Below are 24,644 nucleotides of genomic sequence, written 5' to 3'. Positions count from 1 at the left end.
CACTAATTCTCACCACAGATCTGCACAGTGCTTTCACATTATTTGCATTTTTCCATGATGGAGACTGGGCTCAGAGAGGTTAATTCATGGATTGGAGTTCAAAGAGCAAACGGTAGAAACCTGATCCAAGGCTTCTCTGTTTCCAAACATCTGATCTTCCTACCCAGGCCTTGTAGATTTTTGTTTTGCACTAATTTACATGCACAGGACTATGAGTAAGCCTCAAGCATAGAAAACATTTCTCACATAGGACTGTGTTCGGTTAATGTTCAAAGAGCTTTGAGTAAATGAAGTTAGAAGAAAATCCCTATTCCTCCTGAACCATGTAACCATGGGTAGGTTTCTCTAAACCTCTGTGCCCTCCTATTTAAAGTGGAGGCAAAGTAGTAACTGTGGGGTTTTCATCAGTATTAAGTTATATCATAGCAAGGCCTCCGCACGAGAGTTACAATACATACTAATCAGTCCCTTTCCAACCTGGGGTATTATGAGTGTTTCCGAGGCCCCCGAACCATGAAAACTGCCCCCTTCCCACCATAAATTATAGGCATTCCTATGCCAAGAGACATGTATCACCTTCTATAGCCTTTTTCATGATACCTTTTATACAGAGTCTGAAAAAAACTACACTTAAATTCATATAGCACTTGGATGTTTTCAAAAGGAATTTCATGCATGTTTTCTACATAAGTTAGGAAAGTAAACTATTGTAGTTCCTGCTTCACAGATAAAATCAAGACTGGGAAAAAGTGTGGTGGTTGGGATTGAACAGATAAGGAACTAGAGGAAAGATGCTTTACCCTGGTCTGATTTTATCTCACTTTACCACAGATCAAGGGGCACACTGAGAGCACATCCTTCATCACAGAGGCCTGTGCCCCGATCCAGATACAGGATCCAGAGACTGTGTTCCCACTGTGGGTGAGAGCCCAGCATATATAACTGCCTGTGTTCAGAACAGACCAGAAATCCTGCCTGCAGCTGCAAGCATCGCTGGCCCTGGGCCATGTTTGGGCTTAAAGGACAGGCACAGCTCCTGTCTAATTCACATAGCACCTGGCATTGACCTTAATCTGAGGCACATCTAAGATGGTCGGCCCCTAGTTCAACAAGTCTTCTCCAAAACACAGCTCTTGTAATGATGCTCCCCTAAAGTGAGTTAATTCTAGGAGACTGACCTTACACCAGGTCTATATGAATTAGACAGGAGCTATGCCTGAGGGTGTGTTATGAGGACTGTAACTTTCCAGGGAGGTTGGGAACTGGGGTTGGCCAGGCCTTGTTGCCCCTCTGACTCCAGAGCACAGCTGACTAATCCCCTGGAACCTGGCACACCAACAGAAAGATTGAAAAGGGTTCAGTACAAGACTCTGCCACAAACCAACATGAGGACTCTCCCTATCTCCATATTCCATCTTTTTATCTCAAAGTCTAGACTCTTTCAAAAGCAGAAAAATTTTTTATAATCATACCGAATTGGATAAAATACATTGATTTTATTATTCATCCTTTATTTTTTTTGAGACAGTGTCTTACTCTTTCACCAGGCTGGAGTGCAGTGGCACAATTTACACTCACTGCAACCTCCGCCTCCCAGTTCAAGTGATTCTCCTGCCTCAGCCTCCCCAGTAGCTGGGATTACAGGCCCCCACCACCACACATGGCTAACTTTTCTATTTTTTTTTTTAGTAGAGACAGGATTTCACCATGTTGGCCAGGATGGTCTCGATCTCCTGACCTTGTGATCCACCCACCTCTGCCTCTCAAAGTGCTAGGATTACAGGTGTGAGGCACCATATCTGGCCCATTCATCAATTTTTAATTAAACATTTTTATATCTATTCAGCAAATATTTATCAAGCACCCCTCAGAAGCAAGCCAGCGGGAGTCACTGGCTGGTAGACATAGTAACAATGTGAGACACTGTTCTGTGTCATCACACCCAGGCCTGACTCTCACCTGCAAGGTTTATTCCACAACCAAAATTTAAGCTTGGGTCTATTTTAATGGCCTCAAAGATCTCTTTGCAGTTGGTAGTCTTGACTAAACAACGAGATAGGTATGAAGAATGACAGAGGCTTGAACCCAGGAGGCAGAGATTGCAGTGAGCCTAGATTGTGTCACTGCACTCCAGCCTTGGAGGAAGAACAAGACTCTGTCTCAATCAATCAATCAATCAATAGAATGACAGAGGACATTCTTGGTAAGTGGTGGCTGCTCTTTCATCAACCCTATGTCTAATGCTAGGGAATTAGATGCACAGGGAATGCCTATCTACAAAACCAGCTCCTGGGCAGAGAAGTCCATGGTCTTAAGGTAAACTGTCTCAAAATGACTCAAAGAAAGATTAGTCTTGTGTCTGCTGATATCAAGCACTCCTTATGCAGCTCTGGCACTGATTACACACTCACCTGGAATCAGCCTAGTGGATAAAGGGAAAGTCAGCCAGTAGGGATCTGATTATGTTATGTATCATTAAACAAAAGTATCCCTTAGTGGCTCAGCCACAAACCCAAACCGTAAGTGTTTATGATATTCCTTCTACCTCTGTTTAAACTTCTGACAATATCTCCTGGCCAGGAAATCCCTGGTGCTTTGTGGAAGGGAAGCTCCAGGAGGGTTTTCCCTGATGAGCCTCTTTACCATGGCTGCACAGTAGACACCTCTCCAGCTTCCTACTTTGGCAGTTGCTTTTATTTTCCAGGTGACATCATTTATGAATCTTAATGCCAAGAAGGCATTGTGGGATTGGAATTGTGTTAAAAAATAAATGCAAATACAAAAAGAGCCCTCCAAGGAGTCTGTAATCCATCTGAGGCTCTAAAACCAGCCACAAGACACAAAATATTTGATGTCTCAGGCCAGTTGTTGAAGCACACATGTGTCCCTTTCTCATCTCTGTATCCAGGTCACCCAGGCATCTACTCCTCTATGCCCAGGGAGTGGCTTCACCATGTGTGGGTGCTGGGCATTTCTTGACAAGTTTAGTCAGTGTACATGGAACAGAAACTAGCCAGTGAATGAGGGCAGCAAACCATGGCCAACTACATAAATAAAATAATGAAATTCTACTAATCAAAACAGAGCTAAGTACAATAAAAGGATAGACAGAATTCAGGATGGTGACGATGGGAGGAATTTGGAATCCCCAAAAATAAAAATTTACCAGGGATGAGAAATCTGGTTGTGGGACAGAATAGAGAAGGACTTGTGGAAGTCCCCACTTCCTTGTCTCTAAAATAAACACTGTTGTCTGCAGAGGGTCTAGACTCAGAGGCAGGGTCTCTCCCATGAGACCAGCTTTGCAGGTGATTCATTTTCAGGGTTGGCCTGTGCACTCCTGCAGGCTGCATCCTAAGGAGCATAACTTTTCAGAGAAAGGGCTTTATTTTTTTTTTTCTTTTTAAAATAATTGGTACAAAGTTGCCATATGGAATTGTGGCAGCTCTATCCAGCAGATTCGATTGTTCATCTCCAGCCTTTCAATGTTTCTTGGGAATGGCTTTTATACCCATCTGTAATTCCTCATCCATTTTTACAGGCCCTTCACTTCAAGTCTCTGTTTGTACAACATTTAGAAAATGTCCCTGACTGTGGGTCCTCTACTCTATGGTCTATACTATAAAAATATAAAACAAACAAAGAAGTGAGAACTTTAAGAGCCGAGGGTAGGGTGGCTGCCCCAGGAATGCTAGCCGCTGCCTTTCAAAAGCCTTCCCTGGGTGGTTTTGTAGGATTAGATCTCTGGTTCCAACAGGATACCCAAAATAGATTTATACCATCAGAGGACCCATGGGACTTTAGTTTAACATCAGAATGCCAGTTCCGTAACTTGAAATAATTGACGGAGCTGGTCCATGTATCAGAAACCCTACATCAACAGCAATAAATCACCCTCAGGGCTACTCCCACAGCCAATGGTTGTGTTACTTAAGGTGAAACTCCTCTTCTTGCCTGAGACAGCTCTGTGGACCCTCAGTGTCTCCAGGGAATACACTTTGAATGACAATGATCCAGTCTAAGCTTCGTATGTCACAGATCACACACCTGTGTAAGGTGTGAAGTAGGACAAATAAGTGGACACTCACTGTCCCCAGTTTCAGAGAGCGATGGGTTATGGCTCCATCTGACAACATTATATACCAGAAGCATATTATCTGTTATGAAAACAGACAAATCTGGAATAAAAGGCAGTGTTTTGCAATGAAGGTAAACTTTTAAAGGTTTATTTTGGTTGGACCTGCTACTCAGAAAACAGTAGTTGCTTATTAAATGCTTATTCACTAACATATTTTTTCCAATTTGGCCCAAAGGATACTCTGGTTTTTCTTTCCTGCCAATCACTTTGCATATATCAATATCGGTCAATATACTTGGTGCTTGACACAGCAGGACCACCTAAAATCATTAAATATAAGTTCATCCACCGTTCTGAGCTTCACTGAGAAGACATGGATTTGGGTTGCAACTACACCACTCTCTGTGTGTGACGACAAATTACTAAAAGATTTAAAGACTCACTTTTTAATTCACAAACAAGAGTAAAAGGAGCTAATTCCCAAGACGTGGAATTACCAAGACTGTAAAGTTAAAAGGTACCTAAGTGTATGCTTTTGTAAATATTAAGGGATACACAAATATTGTTTCTACCAATTTTTAAAAACATAAGTGTTTTTATTAAGCTATATATTTTACTCTTGGTTGACATTTTCTAATCTACTCACGTACATACATTAATTATGGTTCTGAAACATTTAAATACTAATATTTCCTTAAGTAATGCAATTAACTAGCAAGAGGCAATTACAAAAGTCTTTTGAAAATAGCTGAAAGTGTCTTTACACAGTCTTAAGCATTAATAGTTTGCTTAAAATATTTTATATAACCAGTCATCATTTCTGATACATCATTTTGGGATAAATATTTGATTCAGGTATTTGATCATATTGGGGAGCTGGGGATTTCTTAAGCATAATTACTTATATTTAAACCTAAGAATTTAATGTGAGGTGAATGCTATTTTGATTATACAGCCATCAGCACCACCAATTTTCTATTACAAATATATTTTCCCATCAGTCAGTATGTTCCAGCTCTGAGATAATCTTTCATGGAAGACCTGAGGGGTATCTGGGTTTTGTAGGTACAGCCAAAAAGGTGAAACACGCAGAACAAGAAAATTACTCCTGTCAAATTGATTATAATAACAGCTAAGTGCCAATCCTCGCCAATATGTCTTTCTCCTATATATAGAACATTTGTGCTACTATGTAATCAAAAATGTCCTAGAGGTGGAAAGTGCCCATAAACAGATGAACAGATTCAAGCTTTTACAAAGTTACTCAGTGAAGTGACAGTGACAGCAAAACTTCCTAAACTGATACTGGATACCAGGGAGCAACAGAGTCACGGCATCCACATAGGGTCCAGGCAGGGCTGAGACTCGCCCGCTGACGCAGGCCTTCTGGGTGAGGGAGGGTAGACATAAGCACGGAACAGGCTGACAACCTCTAGTTTCTATCCAGTCACATGGCTCTGGAGCACATGGACTTTGCTATCTGCCTCCTGGACAACAAAAGAGGCTTCAGAATGATGGAAACAGTTCAGAACCCACACTGATTCCAAGCACCTGAAATTCCACTATGCATAAATCTTCTTCTGGATACTGTGTGTATCATCACGGGAACATGAGACCAAGGGTTTATAAATGAGAAATCATTGCAATGGGAAGAAGTTGGAGAAAGATGGGAAACAGTTACTAGGGATGGAAAAGTAATGAGAAATAAAATATAAGCTGAGCACGGTAAGTTTTCTATGAAGTGGCCATGGGAAGGAACATAGTGAGCTTAGGAAGCTCTCATCTTGCAGCAGTGTTGAGGGTGAGATCATAGGAGAGGGAGGGACCCAGGCCAAAGTTTTCTGTTCTCTGCCCAGGGAGCCACAGCAGGGGCACACTTTGTAAGATAAGACAACAAAAATGTGTTCAGTGGCAAGAGAACTGGAAGAACAACGCAGGTGTGTATGGGAACTTCCCATTAATTACACAAAATTCAAGTTACCTACAGGTTTTTCCAACAGTTTTTCTCCTCAAGTATCCTCTAAGACCAGTGTAGGGGCAAGGAAGCGGGGATGAAGACATCCAAGTAAGAAAACAAAACACAGTTAACATCTCGACAGGGACAGGAAGTGGAAAAAAACAGTCACAGTAGCATATATCCCATCTGCAGGCCAAATGGTTTTACAAGAGCCCTTTGAGACATTTCTAAGAGTGAAATCCTGGAAAGCAAAATTCTAGTACTATAGGTAGATCTTCTAACATCAACTGTTACTAATTTATCATGCATAAATATTAATTCATAGGGTTTCCATTTATGCAGTCTTTTCAATGGTATTAAACAAAAGTAAAAAACTAGTTTTCTCACGATGTCAGCCACTCTCACTCTACTTTTTGCCCAATGTCTTACAATTCTTCACCCGAGATTTCTCCTCCTAAGAGGGATTTGAGGTGACTGATCTTCCTCTTGGGCACCTGGATTAGCTCTGGGTCTGTGGTATGATTATTATATTTTCCAGGCCCTTTTTTTGCTCATCTGTCAAATAAAGGTATCCATCACTAACATATATTTATGCTCAAAAGTCCAAAACTCTTAAATTTCTAATGTCATGGTGTTCAGCATCAAATAGTTTTTAAATTTATCAGATGAGTGAGGCATTTGACAATTTTATAAACAGAACTAAAAATGCTAAAAATAGCAGTTATCATATTGCAGATTCCTACTTTTGAAATGCAGCATCTCCTTTATTTCTCTGTTCTTTTGTTGTCTTCACTTACATCTTTAAAAACATATTCCACATTGACTTGTTCATACACATGATGGCGAGCACCGAAAACTAGGAGCTACAGGTTCAATCTTGGCTCCACCAACTTTTAAAACCAATATCTTGGGCAAGTATTCAAAGCATTCCTCTTAGTTCTCTCAACTCAAAAATTAGTAGTGAAAAGAAAATAATTTACTACATACAGTTGTTATATGTGTGTGCGCGCTTATACATACATATGATTGTGTGTGTGTTTCAAAGTCTATTATCTCCAGTTATATCAAACATTCCTTCTAAATCCTTCATATATAAGCACAAGAATTTTTATCAACATATACTATACCACAATCAATATATTTGAGCCCATCAGATCTCAAATGTTTTAAGAGGTTTCCTTTTTAGGTCCACCTATTTTGTTATTAAAATTACTATTTCCAATTACATAAATTTCAAGCTACTAGTAATGTATCTGAATATACAAACCAGTCGACAGAATACAGAATTAAACTGCAATCCAAAATGCAGTAGGCAGCCAGAAAAAAAAATCAATATTTAAAACATCATATAAGCCAAGTATCAGATGTGTCCTGACAAAAAAGAAGGTGATTAAATTGTACACTACTTACTGGTATAGGTGAGTTGGAAACCTTGGTCGGTGTCAGATCCGTTGGTGTTAAACTCTAGCCACAGGTGATTGGATGTGCTGTTTAGGATCAGCCCCAGAAGTTCATTTTTAGTGAAGGTGCCCAGTGGACGTGAGGAACTGTCTTTTCCATCATATACCTGATGAAAATTCACAGCATGAGTCCCTCTATGCCATAATTCGATTCTTATGTTAGCAATGTTAATAAGAAATCCAAATCTTCAAAGATACATTTTTATATGGTACTTTAAAAAGGCATACGGTGTATAGAAAGATAAATGGATGACTTAGTGCTAAATCATATTTGTTCTTTAAGTTTTATCTTGACCATTAACACAAGAGACAAACGATTCCATTCTTGTTCAGATCATTTTATATTCATTACTTTAAGAGCTCTGTGTTTATTTAAAATTAAACAAATGTTTCTTTACATTTCCAGGTTTCATTATCTACCTTTTTATTCCCTTTCTCATATTTCAGTTATAAAAGTAAAAAGGGTTTATAATATTTTAGTCTTGAATATCTCCTCTGAACTTTCAAATAAGTCTAAGAACAAACCATTCTCTTCTATCTGAATGCATTAAAGGACAATACGGTGTGCCAAAATCTTGTCAAATTTTGTAGTCTTCAAGCATGAGATGATTTTCATTTTGAATGTGTAATAATAGAAGTATCTCATCATGCAATAACAGAGAAGTGTGACCTTGCTTTAAGTGTTTTGTATGCGACATTATATTCCCAAGTAGTTGTAAAACAAGAGTAGATATAATAAGTATATAGAAGATGAAGAAGATAGGGTTTGGTTTGACCAGTCAGGAGAGGGAAGTTCCAGTCATGCATTCCCAACTTTTGGGGAGACAGGTCACACAGTGGGGAACAATGAGACCCGTGCTGTTTCTGCCAATGCCATGAGGCTCAGGTAGTAGCAACAGCCCTGAATTTCTAGTAGGAAAAATACTTAATGTATGTGGGGCTTAAAACCTAGATGACGGGTTGACAAGTGCAGCGAATCACCATGGCACATGTATACCTATGTAACAAACCTGGACGTTCTGCACATGCATCCCAGAACTTAAAGTAAAATAAAATAATAAAATAACATAAAATAAAAAATGAATGCTGCAGACCTCACAGCCCAATAACAGTAGAACACGAGGTGGGCAAGGCTAACCCACCTGCCTCCCTCCGTCACTAACAGGGTGCCACAAGAATAAACATTTATTACATTATATTGGAAAATGTTCAGTTTGTCTTGATAGAAAAATGGTACCCTAACTAAATAAAAGTAAACAGAGTCTTAGTAGGCTCTTCCAATGTGTTTGTTTATTTTCCCCACTTCTTTCCTCTTTATATAGATTAATTCTTCTTTTATCATCTCTCTTTCAATCAACATATAAACCCAGGGGTAATGTGTTTATTTTCTCCATTTCTTTCCTCTTTATTAGATTAATTCTTCTGTTATTGTCTCTCTTTCAATCAACACATAAACCCAGGGATGTACACAGATACATATACTCAGAAAAGGAGAAAACACATTTAGAAAAGTTAATTTTGTGGGTTATTTTATTACATTTGAATAGGACATGCTAGTGGGGTAGAATCAGATACCCTCTAATCTCCTTACTAAAAGACTATTGTCACAGGTCACTGTATAAAAAACATTATTTGGTTTATTCTGTGTTTTTATTAGACGAAGCCAGGGGTCTGACATTCAGAGAGTAAATGGTTTTAAGTCCAGAGGAGTCTGGGTTAAACAGAAAATGTGCGAGTCTCCACAGGAACACCTTGGACTACCCCATATACCATGTAATTGTCTATAATTCACAGAAATCCATGAAGATGGGGAGAAACTAAAGAACTCAGCAGTCAGTTAAGCCCTAGCTCTGTCCTGATACACCGTGAGCTCGTTGCTCCACTGAATCGTGGCTTCCTTCTGAAGACTTGACCAAGCGTACCATGGATCCTTGAGGGACTGCATTTGGCTCCCAGTGGCTTCATGGTTAGAACCACTAAAAATGAACAGCTCAAAACATGAATTGCAAGACTCTTCAGAACAGTAATTCTGCCTTCTTCATCCACGTCATCAGGAATTACACTGGGCCCAGTCACAGAAAACCTCAAAGAAGGGGCATGAGGTTATCACAGATAACCTCAAAGAAGGGGCATGACTAACATGGAGCATCCTCCTGTCAGCTCTCTAAAGTTAAAATCTGGGTTCAGGTTTTGCATTGATCACAAAAACCCAGATAGGAGTGGAAGTCAGAAGACTTGATTTCTGATTCCACTTGAAGGAGGAACAGACTACAGTTGTTTTGAATGACATTTCCTAGTTATATTTTCTCACCTATAAGTAGCTAGATTCAAAGGGTTCTTTTCAGTTATTAGAGAAAGCCTTATGAATTCATCTGTTTAATACAAGGCTGTAGTTATTTGCACTACAAACCCTTCTCAGAGTCTGGCATTTAATCAATGTCGTATACTCTAAGGGATGCTGCTGGGTTAGCAGATAATCACAGATCAGAAGACATCTCACAGAATGCTAGTGCGACAACACTGAAAGTTCTGGGGAAATCTTTCCCGGTTTTACAAAACTATACCCTGCAGATTTATTTCCAAAATTAATTGCGTTTTCCATTATATATTCCTTTCATGGCATGTTTCTGAGAGCCCAATTTCTCTTACATGATTTTTCCACATGAAGCGAGAAAACAAGGTTATGTGTGCAGAGGGTGCGTATATAAAATTTTAGTCTTTATTTATTACATCACAGTATGTGTGAAGAATTAGGCTCAAAATTCAAGATAATTTTACTAGAAACATTTTGAGCAGACATATTTATTAGCATATTTACCAAAATACATGCCTGCAAAACATGTAGGTATTAAATATGATTGACAGCTTCTCTGTAATTAAATGTAAGAAGCAAGTTTTAAATGGCATGCAATCACAAACGAACATGATTTTCTTCCTTCCATTCCAACAATATTTATCCTTTTATATTTTATGCAATATCTCTAATCACTCACCTGCACTAAAGTATAGTTAAGACTTGTTTAAAAGTTTGCCTTAAAAAAAAAAAAAAAAAAAAAAAAAAAGTTTGCCTTAAAGGTTTACTGACTTCTAAATTTGAGGTTATTAAATAATGCAGAAAATGCTTACTTGTAACATAACTATTTTTTTTAGATTAGTAAGAATGTGCTAGTTTCCTGCCTAAAAACCACTTCCTAATTACAGTCCCTCATACTGCCAGCATGAGCTTTCAAAAGACTATTAAAATGAAAGAACAACTAGAATAAAACCACTCCACTAAATTATGACATTGAAACACAGTCAAACACGGCCTTAGGAGGAAGTAAAGCTCTTTAATCTATAAGCTTCTCCTGACCTGTGCACATAACTTCTAATGAGGTCAGGTGGAGCCCGGCAGGGGCTCCCTTCCAGCCATTCTGCAAAGGGAGGACAAACAGGCTTTTCTTGTTCAGTTGGCTTTCTGCTCACAGTTCAAAGTGAGCTGACACTACTGGATCTGAAATGCATCACTATGTGCATCTAGGTAGACGTAAATTAACAGAAAAACCCTAGAATTTTAAAAAGGGAATCAAAGAGCCATGTGTCCCTTTCTTGCCACAAACCAGGCTTCTGATCAGCTAAATTACTCACCTCACTGAAACAAGCAGGTGATTAGACTGATGATTTATAGCAGGGGTGTCCAATATTTTGGCTTCCCTGTACCATGCTGAAAGAAGAATTGTCTTGGGCCACACATAAAATACACTAACACTAAAGATAGCTGATGAGCTAAAACAATTCACAAAAACTTCTCAAAATGTTTTAAGTACATTTTCAAATTTGTGTTGGGCCACATTCAAAGCTGAGCTGGGCCGCATGTGGCCCATACAGCCCGGGTTGGACAAGCTTGTTTGACAGCATTAGCTCTTGTTGCTTAAAGCGTTTCCCTTTCAGTGCCCCAAGGCTATGCTGCCCATTCTCCAGCCCCTAGATCACGGAAGGTTCCCAATTTATTGAAATACTTACAGGAGGGGTGAAAATTGTATCAGAAGCCTGAGGAATTAAAGAGCATTTCTAGTTGGAGCTGGGATTTTGTAAATCAAGGCAGGACCTGGGTGCCCCTGGAATCAATATTGAGATTCTGTCTTGTCCTGGCTTGGCTTCTCATCATCAGCCCTGTCTGTGATCTGACCACAGCGGCTGGATTTGCCTCCATTATCACTTCAGAACCTTTCCAGCTTTCCACATGATAACCACATTTGAAAACCAGGATTAACTACAGAAAGGGTTGGTTTGGAATCCTGAAAGTTTTAATAATTACGATTATGTTCTAGACACAATGCTAGAAACATCCACTTATATTATTGTATTAAATCCTTCAAACCATCCAAAGAGGTAGGTGCAATTGCATTTTCTTACACATAAGGAAGCTAAAGATCTGGAGTATTAAATAACTTGCACAAGTATTAAATAACTTGCACTGGACTAATAAATTTTAGATCTAGGTTTACTCAGAATTATTTCTAAGTCCACATACACAGTTCTAAGCAAACTGACATTACACCTTCTCAAACTCATTGTGTAAATAAATCATATATAAAAACATATTAACATGTGCATATATCAATGTAGAAAATAGATAGACAATATATTTTTTGAAAAGAAAAGCTGGAGTCATCACGTTGGAGAAGATTCTTTTTACCTTTAGAGTATCTCCTTCAAGCAGCTGGAAGCTTCGTGCTCTGAGGTGGATACCCTTGCCGGCTTCGGTTTCTATTTTATAGATACACTCATGGTTATTATCATAATTGGATGGAAAATTTGGAGACAGTAATGTTCCTTCATTTCCTTTGACACTTGCTCCACATTCAGCTAAAATAAATAGGACATTAAAGAAAGAGGATTCAAAAGTGGAATTACTGTTTTTATCAGATTAAAAACTTCAAAATTATGATAGCCTCCTCTTCTCTCAATGTATGTCTGTTAATAATATATTATTTTAAAATAGATCAGTGATTTTTTTCATTGCTTTACCAACTGGGCAAAAAAGACACCTCACTTAGCTCATTTTCAAGACTGTCTTATTTATTGTAACAGAATGACCTCTGACTACATGGAAGCAGCATGCTATCATACAGAGAGTTCTAGAATAAAAAAAGATATGCTCAAGCACCGTGACTCGCTGGCTGTGTCATTGGGTTGTCACAGCTCCTCTCCCAACCCCCCATTCCTGCCTCATGAAATGTCCCCACCAATTCCCGCACGCCCATTCTACCATTGTTTCTCTGCAGTTTTCCTGCATTGATATCTCGTGTCATCAACTGGGATGCATTCAAAGGGGAATCTAATGAAAGACCAAACCATTGAGTCATCTTCAGGATGTCACAGCCCTGAACACCTTAGCATTGTCTTAGGATGGAGGAACATTCAATGGCAGTAAATATATGCTTTCCCCCTTTCCCAGTGAAGGAAAAGGGTAGTTGACTTCTAGATCTAAATTTGTATCAAACAAAATTCCTCTTAAAAAGGTCAAAGTGAAAATACATACAAACTCTCTACTTTCTGTCAACCTGGAAAAAGTCACTTAACCTTTCAGCACCTGTTTCACTGTGAAAATGAAGTTTAGATCAAAATGTTTTCCCCAAGATCACAAGACTAGTACAGATTAATTATTGATGTAATATAAACTGTTAAGTGCTCAGAAAGGGAATAGCACCTTTAAAAAAAAAAAAACCTAAATAACACTTAAGTATACTTCAAAAGTTCCAAAATTCTGAGTCCAACACGATCACAAAATAATAAAGTGTCTACGTAGGTGAGTGCATACATACACACACACATACACACACACACACCCAGAGAGAGGTTTGTGTATGCCCAAGCGAGCTCCACAGGAGTCTGCACCAACGATTTTACTGCTACACTATGTGCCCAGCACACTGATGTAAACATCACACAGAAGCCTACTCACATGAAGAATAATTGTCAGGTTGGAAACTGAGCATCAGTTAAATGCTATGTATATACTGAGAGTAGAGGAGGAGGATGCACAGTGTTCCTTTTCCAGTGGGTTTAAGGTATTGCAGAATTTTGCAGATTACTTCTGCATGCCCACTGCAACGATGCTGATTCTCTCATACCTATCCTCCCTCTTTGACAATGAACACAATCAGCTACATCACTGGCCATGATTCCCTAATCCACTTGCCAGCAGGAAGTCGCTAGAGAGCCATGATTGCCTCCAAGTGATTTGTGCACATTGAATCTCAGAATGCCTCCATGTGGAAGGGTGTAGGGAGAAAGTCAGAGAGAGAAACACTTAACAACCTGGGTTCACTTCTCCCTTATCTCCTTAAATAAATACATAAAAGCAGGCTTTGGATGGGGGTCTTGGGGTGCAAGCGCTGAGGGAGAAGTGCAGGCAGCTGGTGACTCAAAGATGCCATTGAGAATTTATAATAATTTATGATCATTTTAAGAAATGATATAAATCATATATATACACCCCATTTATATATATATGTGTGTGTGTGTATATATATATATATATATATATAATCATTTTAAAAGGGAAATAGATATATTATATATATATACACACCCTCATGAATAGGTGTGTGTGTGTGTATATATATAATCATTTAAAAATATATATATTTTTATATATAATATATAAAAATATATTTATATATATAAATATATATACAAATATATTATATATATATAAAAAATATATATACAGACACCCATGAGTAGGCATATGTATATATATATAATATATATATTCATATTTATTTTACATATACATAAATATATATAAAATATGGAGAGAAAAGCAAGTGATGTGTTTCTTATGCTCCATATCTGGCCATCCCTACTCCAGCCCACACCTTGCTGGTGTTTGAACAGTGCTCCTTCTCTGTTAGCAATCTGATGATTTGCAGACAGTGTAGGACTGAAGAAAAATGGCTTTACATTTTAAACTCAACAACATGCTATTCAGATAAGTAATCTCCTTGGAAAAAGTAATAATTTGTGGATACTGAGTGTCTTTGTTGGATTCTTTTATTTTTGTTTTTCTTTTCTGAAGAAACAGTGTTTTTCACATGAAAGCCAAAATAAGTGGAAATAAATTCAAACAGCCAAGTTGTGTGTCCTCCTGTGGCTGCCCCATGGAGGGAATAGTTGGGGTTTCCAGTTATAAAATGTGCTGTCCTTAAAGAGAATAAAAGAAAGTCATTGAATTCTCACAACCAGAAAATGAAACCTAGTCACAAATATTAGGGAGTATTTAAAATTGAATTTAACAAAAATCAACAATGGAAATCATTCAAAATTAAATCCTTTATTAGGTTTATAAGTTTAAAAACAATTAATGCAATAGAAGATATACTGGCATAGTGGCAAATAAATTATTTTCAGTCTGAGGAAATCTTTCAGAGGAATCTTCTTTAATGGCTATGGTAGCTGAAATTGTGTGTGTTCTGGTGTACCATACATTTGAATATATCAAGTGCATTTTTGCAGTTAGTGCATTAGAGGCCTGTGAAGGGCAGGCAGTTGTGGGCCACATATTCTTACCAGTGGGCTGGAGCTGGAAGGGATAATGAGGGGCGTGGCCTCTGGTCATCCACTGGGCACCAGGAGATGATGTTGGTCTTCTTACCTGATGGAAGGAGGCCAAGAGGCTGCAGGGAGGGTTGTGGGAGATGGGTAACTGATTGAATATGGTGGCAAGTCCACACATCTTGACCCCAAAAGGTGGGATGACAGCTTTGTCCCTCTCTAGAGTTATTAGAGAATGAGAATTTCCTCTAAGATGTCCCAGTGTGTCTTTAAGGAGGCATTCCATGACAAAAGCAAAACCAAGCAGACCAAGTCTAGTTTCCTCTGGGAATGAGCCAACCCCAGTATCTCTGAACAGGAAGGGCTTTCTCGTGGGGAGCTGGGACTTCTCTCTATACCTCCTAGAGGGATCTGTGTTTGCTGTGGGCAGGTTTTCTTCCTTGGTTCTAGTTATGGCTGAATGCACTTTCTTTGGTCTCACACCACCCTGCTTGTGTATGTCTGTGTTATAATATCTACAGTAACCCTGTGACAGGGCAATAAACCTCATTTACAGATGAGGAAACTGAAGCACAGAATAGTTTATAAACCAATGTCTTTCCCAAGGCCACACAACTAGTATGGATTAATTATTGATGTGATATAAACTGTTAAGTGCTCATAAAGGCAATAGCACTTTTTAAAAATATCCTAAAATAACATTTATGTGCACTTTATAATTAATAATTCACACTACTGTTGATAATTAACAATAAAAAAACTGGAGTAATAGAAGTTTAAATGTTCAAGAAGAAAGTGTGCTTTTAAGGACTTTTATTCTAAACAGGTCACAAATTAATTACAGCTGATATTTCTTTTTTTTTTTTTTTTTTTTTTTTTTTTTTGAGACGGAGTCTCGCTCTTGTTACCCAGGCTGGAGTGCAATGGCGCGATCTCGGCTCACCGCAACCTCCGCCTCCTGGGTTCAGGCAATTCTCCTGCCTCAGCCTCCTGAGTAGCTGGGATTACAGGCACGCGCCACCGTGCCCAGCTAATTTTTTTGTATTAATAGAGACGGGGTTTCACAATGTTGACCAGGATGGTCTCGATCTCTCGACCTCGTGATCCACCCGCCTCGGCCTCCCAAAGTGCTGGGATTACATACAGCTGATATTTCTTATATTAGTATTTAGGACGTTAACTATACAATCATTTCTCATAATACATAAAAAAATGGTGGGACAAAAAAGAAAAATTCAGCATGTGCATCCATATGGAGAAAAAAATTTAAACCAAAATTAATAATTTTACATATGTTTTTATTAGACTCTGGATTTTTTTAAAGGACATATATAATAAATGGTAGTAACTAAATCAAGTCCTCACTATATAATAATAACTATGCAAAATTCACCATCCCATGGTAACTGATGATCTTGAATAGACAGACAATGCTGTTGCTTTACCTTTTAGAAAAAATTAAGGGAAAAACAACTCACCAGCCTTCTAGCACTTCCCAAATCCCACTCTATATTTGCAGTTTGAAAGTAAAGTCTTCTAGTAGTATCTTAATAAGTATTTCTTATAAGTTGAGATGCAATTAAGATTTCTAAGTACATATGCAATAACTGCTCATTTATTCAATATATAGCTATAACTGAACCTGAATATACATGACCAAAACACTCAAATGTACAAAGCCAGGATTCCATCACTCTACCACAGCACAGAATTCAAAAGATAGTCTTTCACATGGCATTTTCCCCAAGCGTATGAAATTGCTATGAAAGTCTACCAACTCATGCCTGTAATCTCAGCACTTTGGGAGGCTGAGATGGGTGGATCAGCTGAGTTCAGCTGATCAAGACCAGCCAGACCAACACGGTGAAACCCCGTCTCTACTAAAAATACAAAAATTAGCCAGGCGTGGTGGAGCACAACTCTAAGTCCAGCTACTTGGGACGCTGAGGTAGGAGAATCGCTTAAACTGGGAAGTGGAGGTTACGGTAAGCCGAGATCATGCCACTGTACTCCAGCCTGGGTGACAGAGTGAGACTCTGTCTCAAAAAAAAAGAAAGAAAAAGAAAGTATACAAACTTGGTTTGTTAACTAGAAAAATTATTTTAATACATACATATTAAATTATATATGAATATATATGGAAGTAATCAAATATATATTTAATATGTATTAAACATATATCATATAATATATACACGCATAATATACATACAATGTGCACTATTTAATTTATATTTTAGTGCCTATATTCCTCAAAGATTTTAAAGATGATTAACACATAATCACATTTTTTAAAATTTCAATTATGACTTTTACATGTTTTCTCTGTTTTAGGTCATTATTTGTGTTTAAGACTATCCTATTCAACACAGGATAGTTTTGTTGTTGCTTTCGTCACCCTTTTTTTCTGATTTTATGTGAAAGTCAGTAAGAAAATATGTCATTTTAAACCTGCTTGGCCACTGTACCTGGAGGGCCTAGTGCTGTGACTCCATTTGGCACTGTAGCAGTGTTGGCATCTCCAAAGGCCTCCTGAGAAACCTGGATGAGGAAGGAATGCCAGGACCCGGGCACAGTCTCAGGTGCGAGACAAATAGGACTTGCTTTTTTTGACCGAGTCTCACTCTGTCTCCAGGATGGAGTGCAGTGGTGTAATCTCTGCTCACTGCAACCTCTGCCTCCTGGGTTCAAGCGATAACCCTGCCTCAGCCTCCCAAGTAGCTGGGACTACAAGTGTGCATCACCACGCCAGGCTAATTTTTTTTTGTATTTTAGTAGAGATGGGGTTTCACCATGTTGGCCAGGATGATCTTGATCTCCCGACCTCATGATCCACCCACCTCCGCCTCCCAAAGTGCTGGGATGACAGGCTCAAGTCACCGCGCCCAGCAAGAAATAGGATGTTTTAATGACTCTTATCGACATGACTGAAGCAGAGCTCATGTGTAGGAACTGTGGGAGGTGGGGCTGCAAACACAGCCTGAACCAGGTTGGAGGGAATGTGTGGGCTTCCTTGAACCATGGCAGTAGGTCCCTAAAAGAGCTTGGAGCATGGACATGTCCTGATAAAAGGATGTTTGGAAAAGAGGAAGGCACTAAAAGAAAACAGCTGAATAATCTTAAAGACTCTAAACAAAAACACAGAAAGTGTAGCTATTGTGAAGATTGACTTGTAACACAAATTCTAAAATTTCAATACCAGAGGAGTGTCTTTGAAGGTTCAAAGAAGTAATTGTAGGAAAAATAAGTTGTAGTAATACCACGCTTGGTGGGGTACAGCAATTTATGTAATTTTTATTTTGGTCTATATGTCACTTACACAGTGCATATTCTTATTAATATTACATCGTTGGCAGGGCATGGTGACTCACGCCTGTAATTCCAGCATTTTGGGAGGTTGAGGACAGATCACCTGAGGTCAGGAGTTTCATCCTGGCCAACATAGTGAAACCCCATCTCTATTAAAAATACAAAAATTAGCCAGGTGTGGTGTCATACACCTGTTGTCCCAACTAATCGGGAGACTGAGGCAGGAGAATTGTTTGAACCCAGGAGGCTGAGGTTGCAGTGAGCCAAGATTGTGCCATTGTACTCTAGCCTGGGAAACAAGAAAGAAAGTCTGTCTCAAAAAGAAAAAAAAAAAATTACATCATTAAATAAATACAATTCCATGGGGTATATACGAAAACTAAACCCATTTTACAGATGAGAAAACTGAGGCACAATAACACTAATTAGCATGCTCAAGATCACACAGATGCGAGTGGCAGACTACGATCTGAACCCCAGGCAATCTTATCAGAAGGTACAGTAAGTGTCCCATGTTTGTTAATACACAATATTGGTAATTACTTCTATTTGTAGATAATAAATAATCCATAAGGGCTACTTGCTTATGATTTCAATAACCTTGTGATTTCAAAGGATAGGAAAGTGATGCTGCTGGGGAAGCAACTTTCTGAACGGGATAGGTTACTATTTTACAAAATGACCTTCAAAGAAACATTGGTATAATTTTTGGAGACATGTCTTATGACTTAATTTTGTTTTCAAAATAAATTAGAAGAATTCTTGTGAAAGCTTGTTATCTCCATTCCTATCTGCTAACACTGCCCCTGCTTCTGTGACTAAGATACCACCAAATAGCTCACATATCACAAAACGCTTCCTTTTCCTTATTTCTACAGCTGTGCAGGTGGACTCCTAGTATACAAAAATGGATACCACATGATATTCAAATGAAAGAATGGAAATGTTTCAAAGAACCTGAGAGAGGTGCTGCAGACCCCGGGGCAGTATCCAGAGAACGTAATTTAATAAGACGTCGACATTCAATAAACAGCAAGTGCTCAGAAAATCACAATATTTAAGTGACCAAAACTTCAAAAATTATTTCAGCTTGATTTAAAACATTCATTGAAAATTGCCATTAGCAGGGCAATTAAATGTTTCATTTTTTAAAAAGTGTTTTAATAGCCTATTTAAGATGAATGAATACAATGTTTCTTAATACAAATCACTTTCTGTTTTATAAAAAAGCTACTGAAATGGTAATTAAAATTGAATTGTCATTTAGACTTTTGCAATGGAAGGAAACTAATTAAAATTAAATTAACACAGAATAAAGGAGTTAATTGATTTTTTAGTCAGTTCTTCTGTACAAAGGCATCCACCCGTGAAACGTGCCGTCTCAGTCTGCTTGGCCTGCTGTAAGGAAGTACCACAGACAAGGTGGCCTCATCAACAGACAGACGTGGAGGCTAGGAAGCCCTGGTTCATAGCCGTAGCCAAATGGTCTGTATAAATTAATACATATTGAATATTAGGAATGGTCATTTTATTGGAGATATTAAATAACTATTCGGAAATTACATATATGTGTTAATTATTATATATAATAATTATATATGTATCATTTAGTGTTAAACTAAATATAAATTAAAATACAGGCAAGATATTTTGTTTTACTATGCCTGCTGGAAATAACTTGTAATCCATTAAACAACTGAGGCTAAGAGTGTTGTTTTTTCTTTTTTCATTTTGCCCAGTGACTTTCTATTTTGTCAAGCAAATAGAGTTAATACAGTTCATCAATAAGAGGATATATCTCACTTTCATTCATTAAAAAAAGAATTTCTCTCACTAGATAGGCATTTATGGTTTGTACTGATGTATACAGCACTTTAATGCCCTGTCTGAGAAAAATGTTTGATCAGATAATTCTGAAATGTCATAGATGCAATATTAGGTTACAGAACTGTAAAAACATTTATCTCCATCATATCTGCTCTCCGACTCTGCTCCTGCTCTTTTGAACAAAATGCTACAAAATATCACAAAACATCACAAATATTCACTTTTTGTAATTATTCAACAGCTGTGCAGATGCAATTGTAAATGTACTAAGACAATCACGGCTGCCCTGGCCACAATGACTGCAAAGGAACAGGCATGGGACTTTATGTGGGCTCATGAGAGGAAGCCCAGGACTTACACATAAGCGATCTTTGCACAGCTGTTCCCATGCGGCGGCAGGATGTGGGGCTACAGCACTGTATGTGATAATATGAGATCAGGAAGCCACCCAGTGCTTTATTCAGGTTGGCAAAACTGAGAGATACTGAGACCTCAGGTTCTTGATGACAAGGTTGAACCCGTGATCAAACTTCACCTGAAGCTGTCCCTATGTATGGACTTTATATCACCTGACAAATAAACTTTCATTTTGACTAAGTCAATGTGGGTAACTTTTTCTCTAACTTCTAAGTGAAAATTTTCCTAAATAATATATGTATAATACAGATGAACAACAGGTGCCAGAAGGGGAGGTTTAAGCATTTCTAATGAGGTTGCATACCCAAGGTATATATGATATTATTTCTATCATCCTAAAAACATAATCAGGTTGAAAAAACACAAATAAAAAAGGTTCCATCTCTTTCATTTAAGAATGACTTGATAAAGAGGAAAATAGTTCTCAGCTCAGATGCTCACTGGAAATTCCATGTAAGGTCAGGCATTTATTAGGGAGGCTAAGACAGCATGCTTCTGACTCAACCAACATTCCTTATGTGACACCTGCAACCTTTGGTATGGATTTGCCTCTTTCTACCACAGGCAAATCATTTTTATTTCTATAATTTTAGAGAAAGGAACATGAAGTATGGATGAATCAAATTTCTGAGATCAAAAGAGAAGCTTCTGAGGAAAGTAATTTTCCTTTTTTGGATACACAGAACTAGATCTTAGGGATGAGGCAGCCCACTGTAAAGGAGCTGTCAGTCTGAGGAGGAAGACAAAGAGAGGAAGTCAACTTGAGTGAGTCCAACACCTGCCAGGGAGGGAGGCTCGCCCTGCAGCCTGGGGGCAAGCGGGTAGAGAAAGGGAACACTACAGGGGAGCTGGAAACAGAGAGAGCCAGCCTGAGAGGAGAGCGGGGTGGTTGATCCTAAAGGAAGGAGCAGCCTGCAGATTAAATTAGACACAACTCACGCCTATAATCCCAGCACTTTGGGAGGTAGAGGCAGGCACATCACCTGAGGTCAGGAGTTCGAGACCAGCCTGGCCAACATGGTGAAACCCCATCTCTACGAAAATACACACACATACACACACATACATTAGCTGGGCATGGTGGCAGGTACCTGTAATCCCAGAGACTTGGGAGGCTGAGGTGGGAGAATTGCTTGAACCCAGGAGGCGGAGGTTGCAGTGAGCCAAGATCACACCACTGAACTCCAGCCTGGGTGACTGAGTGAGATTCCATCTTAAAAAAAAAAACAAAACAAAATGAAACAAACCAAAAAAACCCCTAATGGCAAATTGGCAAATACTGCAATTACTTTTGCACCAAACTTATAGAAAGAGCACTGGTGCTCTGGGGGCCTGAGAGGGCTCCATCTGTCACCACGAGATGCTGGTTGAGCACTGAGTCCACTTTGGAGAGCCACAGTGAACGAGGGACTCTGAGCCAGGACAGCATGGAAGGAGAGTGATCTGAGTAGCAGGGGAAGCAATGACCAGGCTGTTACAGCGGGAAAATTGATGGGGTTTTCACTTTGGATAGAGCATTCTGGGAGCTGTAGCCCCTGGGACTGGTGGGATCTGGGGAGTCCAGGGAACCATCAGAGGGAAGGGGGTTCCTGGAGGGAGCTGGGGCTAGGAGGGCAAGAAGGAGGATCCTGACCTGAGAGCTTGGCAGTGGGCAGAATCCTTCAGAACTCGGAGGTAAGCAGGTGTGGGGAATGAGAGAGAAAGAAATGAAGACAGCACCCAAATGCACCAGAAGGGCTGGAAGAAAAACCACGAAACCGTAGGCAAAATGCAAAAGGCTAAATACAAAAATGGCCTGTCCCAGGTCCTCTGTTTCCCTGTCCAGTGCTGTGGTTAAAGGCTGAGTTGCATGCTCCCTGGGTTCGAGTCTTCCTAGCTTGGTGTTTTGGGGCAAAGTTCGTAGAGTCTTTTTGCCTTAATATTTCCATCTATAAAAGGGAACTGTCAATCATAGCATTTACTTCATAGAGATGTCATGGGACTAAACACATTATTACATGGAAGGAGCCTGGAGCAGTGCCTGGTCTATCATAAAGTGCTTAGTAAATATTAACTATTCTTCTGACTCTAGTTACTGATTATTTCATATTTTAGACCACAGAGTAAAAACCTGAATGACAAGAAAAACAGCTTAAAGATGGTGAACCTAGATGAAATAGAACATTTAATGGGTCTTTTCATTATCTAGTAGACTACTTACTGTTACATATCTAAATACCACTTTGATTTCACTGAGTTGGGGGTTTGTCCAGATTTCAAATGATTTCAATTAGGAGTCTCTAGAATAGACTCTAGCCAACTCTGGGAACTACTAAGATCATCTGCAAAATACCATATCTTGTTTTCTTGAGATAATAGTCAAAATTTGCATTCTACTCTCAAATAAATATTATAATCATAAAAAGTAAGAACCACTTTTTTTTTTAAGGAGAAAAACAGATTGTAAAAATGTATAGATACATGTTTTGGAAAGAGACACATGATTTGATTCACGTTTATTTGTTTTTTTTTTGATTAATGAAATTCTGACTATGTATCTCTGGATCATTAAAATCCAAAATGACAGCTTTATAATTTGAGGTACATGATATTCCTAAGCAATACCAAAAACTAAAGAGATTTTGAACCATGGTAAAATAAAACAAGTTATGCTAAGTGAAAATGTTTGTGTTTTATAGGGATTATTAAATTTTATTTTCAGACCTCCCCTACCTGCCTCCGGTTCATTAACTGGTTAAATTAGTGTGGTTCGTATTCTGGACTCTCCATGGACTCAGAAGGCTCAGTGTAAAGGAGAACCATCGTTAATCTCTTACCTCCCTTTTTTCTTCACAATGACATTAGTCATGTTTTGTAACTTTAAGGAACAATCTTTAAGACCCAGCATCTGCTGAGCAACATGGCTGGATGGCAGGAACTAGGCCTTGTCTGTATGGCTAACTATGAGAGCTCTGGCTGTGTGGCCAACACACGCTATTTGAGCTACAACAGCAGTTATGATTCTCCTTTGCTAAACTTCTCAGAGTGGCACAGTTACCAGATGGCCAATAAACGTTACCCCCCTGGATCAGCAAGCCAATTCCTGCATGTAACCCTAGTACCTCATTTCAAAGTACTGAAATAAAAATTCAAGTTACTCTTTGGAATTATCTCTTGGATTCCTCCAGAACACACTGCACTGAAAAAGCAAATTCAGCATTCAAATGCCCATCATGCTCATTTAGCAGGAGTATGCAACCATCATCCAATCAAAGTGTGCAACTGACAACAAAAACAGAATTGCCACCATCGTTGTACCAAGGACACTTGCTGCTTTCATTCAATATAATCGTCAGAGGTGGTGCTATTATAGCTTGGCTTCTATCTTTCATTTTTTTTCTTTTATTCCAGATTTTCTCTCTCTACATATATTTTTTCCCTTCATCAATATGCTTGACACATGCTTTCACTATTCTTCAATCATAAAATTTCAGAGCTGAAAGGGACTTACATTATAGATGACATAATTCAATCCCAGAGTAGTTAGGCAGCTCCCTTCTCCCCTGACTTGCAGAGTGGGGCCCACACTCTCACCCTCTTCCTTGTCACCCCCACCCCGACCCCACCTGACCACCTTGGGCTTCTTGCCTGGGCTATGTCCTGCCCCCATGGATGAATGAAATGAAAGCGTGTGACCACCTACCCACACACCTTGGCAGAGGTGCACTCCACACACGGCGGCCCCCACCCAGGCAGGTAAGCTTGGTTGCACCTTCTAAGCGATATCCTGGGAAGCACGAAAATGTCAGAGAGTCTCCCACACCAAAGTGAAAACCAATTCTTCGGCTGAAGGCAGGGACTCCAGGATCATCACACGGTTCCAGGTCATATTCTGAGGCATGCAGAGACAGAGTAAATGCATGAGGATTTGGGTAAATACATAAAGATTACATAGCAGAATAAAAAGGTGCTATTACTAAAAAATAAACCTACACATATATTTTACACAAACACTGTTACAACTGTTATATGCATTTTTTTTTTTTTTTTAGAATGAACTGTCTGTAACAAATAA

General features: G+C 38.9%; 1 protein-coding gene across 1 annotated transcript in view; it reads right to left on the bottom strand.

Moving 5' to 3' along the window:
- CSMD1 (CUB and Sushi multiple domains 1) overlaps nucleotides 1-24,644 on the bottom strand; it is a 2,129,340-nt gene that overhangs the window by 426,650 nt on the left and 1,678,046 nt on the right. The window contains exons 21-23 of the mRNA XM_064369795.1: nucleotides 24,273-24,461; nucleotides 12,174-12,343; nucleotides 7,446-7,602 (exon numbers count right to left, since the gene is read on the bottom strand). Of these exons, the coding sequence (XP_064225865.1) occupies nucleotides 7,446-7,602; nucleotides 12,174-12,343; nucleotides 24,273-24,461 (516 nt within the window). The remainder of the gene's footprint in view (nucleotides 1-7,445; nucleotides 7,603-12,173; nucleotides 12,344-24,272; nucleotides 24,462-24,644) is intronic.

This window comes from Aotus nancymaae, unplaced genomic scaffold (assembly GCF_030222135.1).
Source record: "Aotus nancymaae isolate 86718 unplaced genomic scaffold, 86718_ANA_hifiasm-v0.15.2.pri h1tg000090l, whole genome shotgun sequence".
In the NCBI taxonomy this organism is placed as follows: domain Eukaryota; kingdom Metazoa; phylum Chordata; class Mammalia; order Primates; family Aotidae; genus Aotus; species Aotus nancymaae.
The sequence above is the reverse complement of the archived record's forward strand: the minus strand, read 5'-3'. Positions and strand labels throughout refer to the sequence as shown.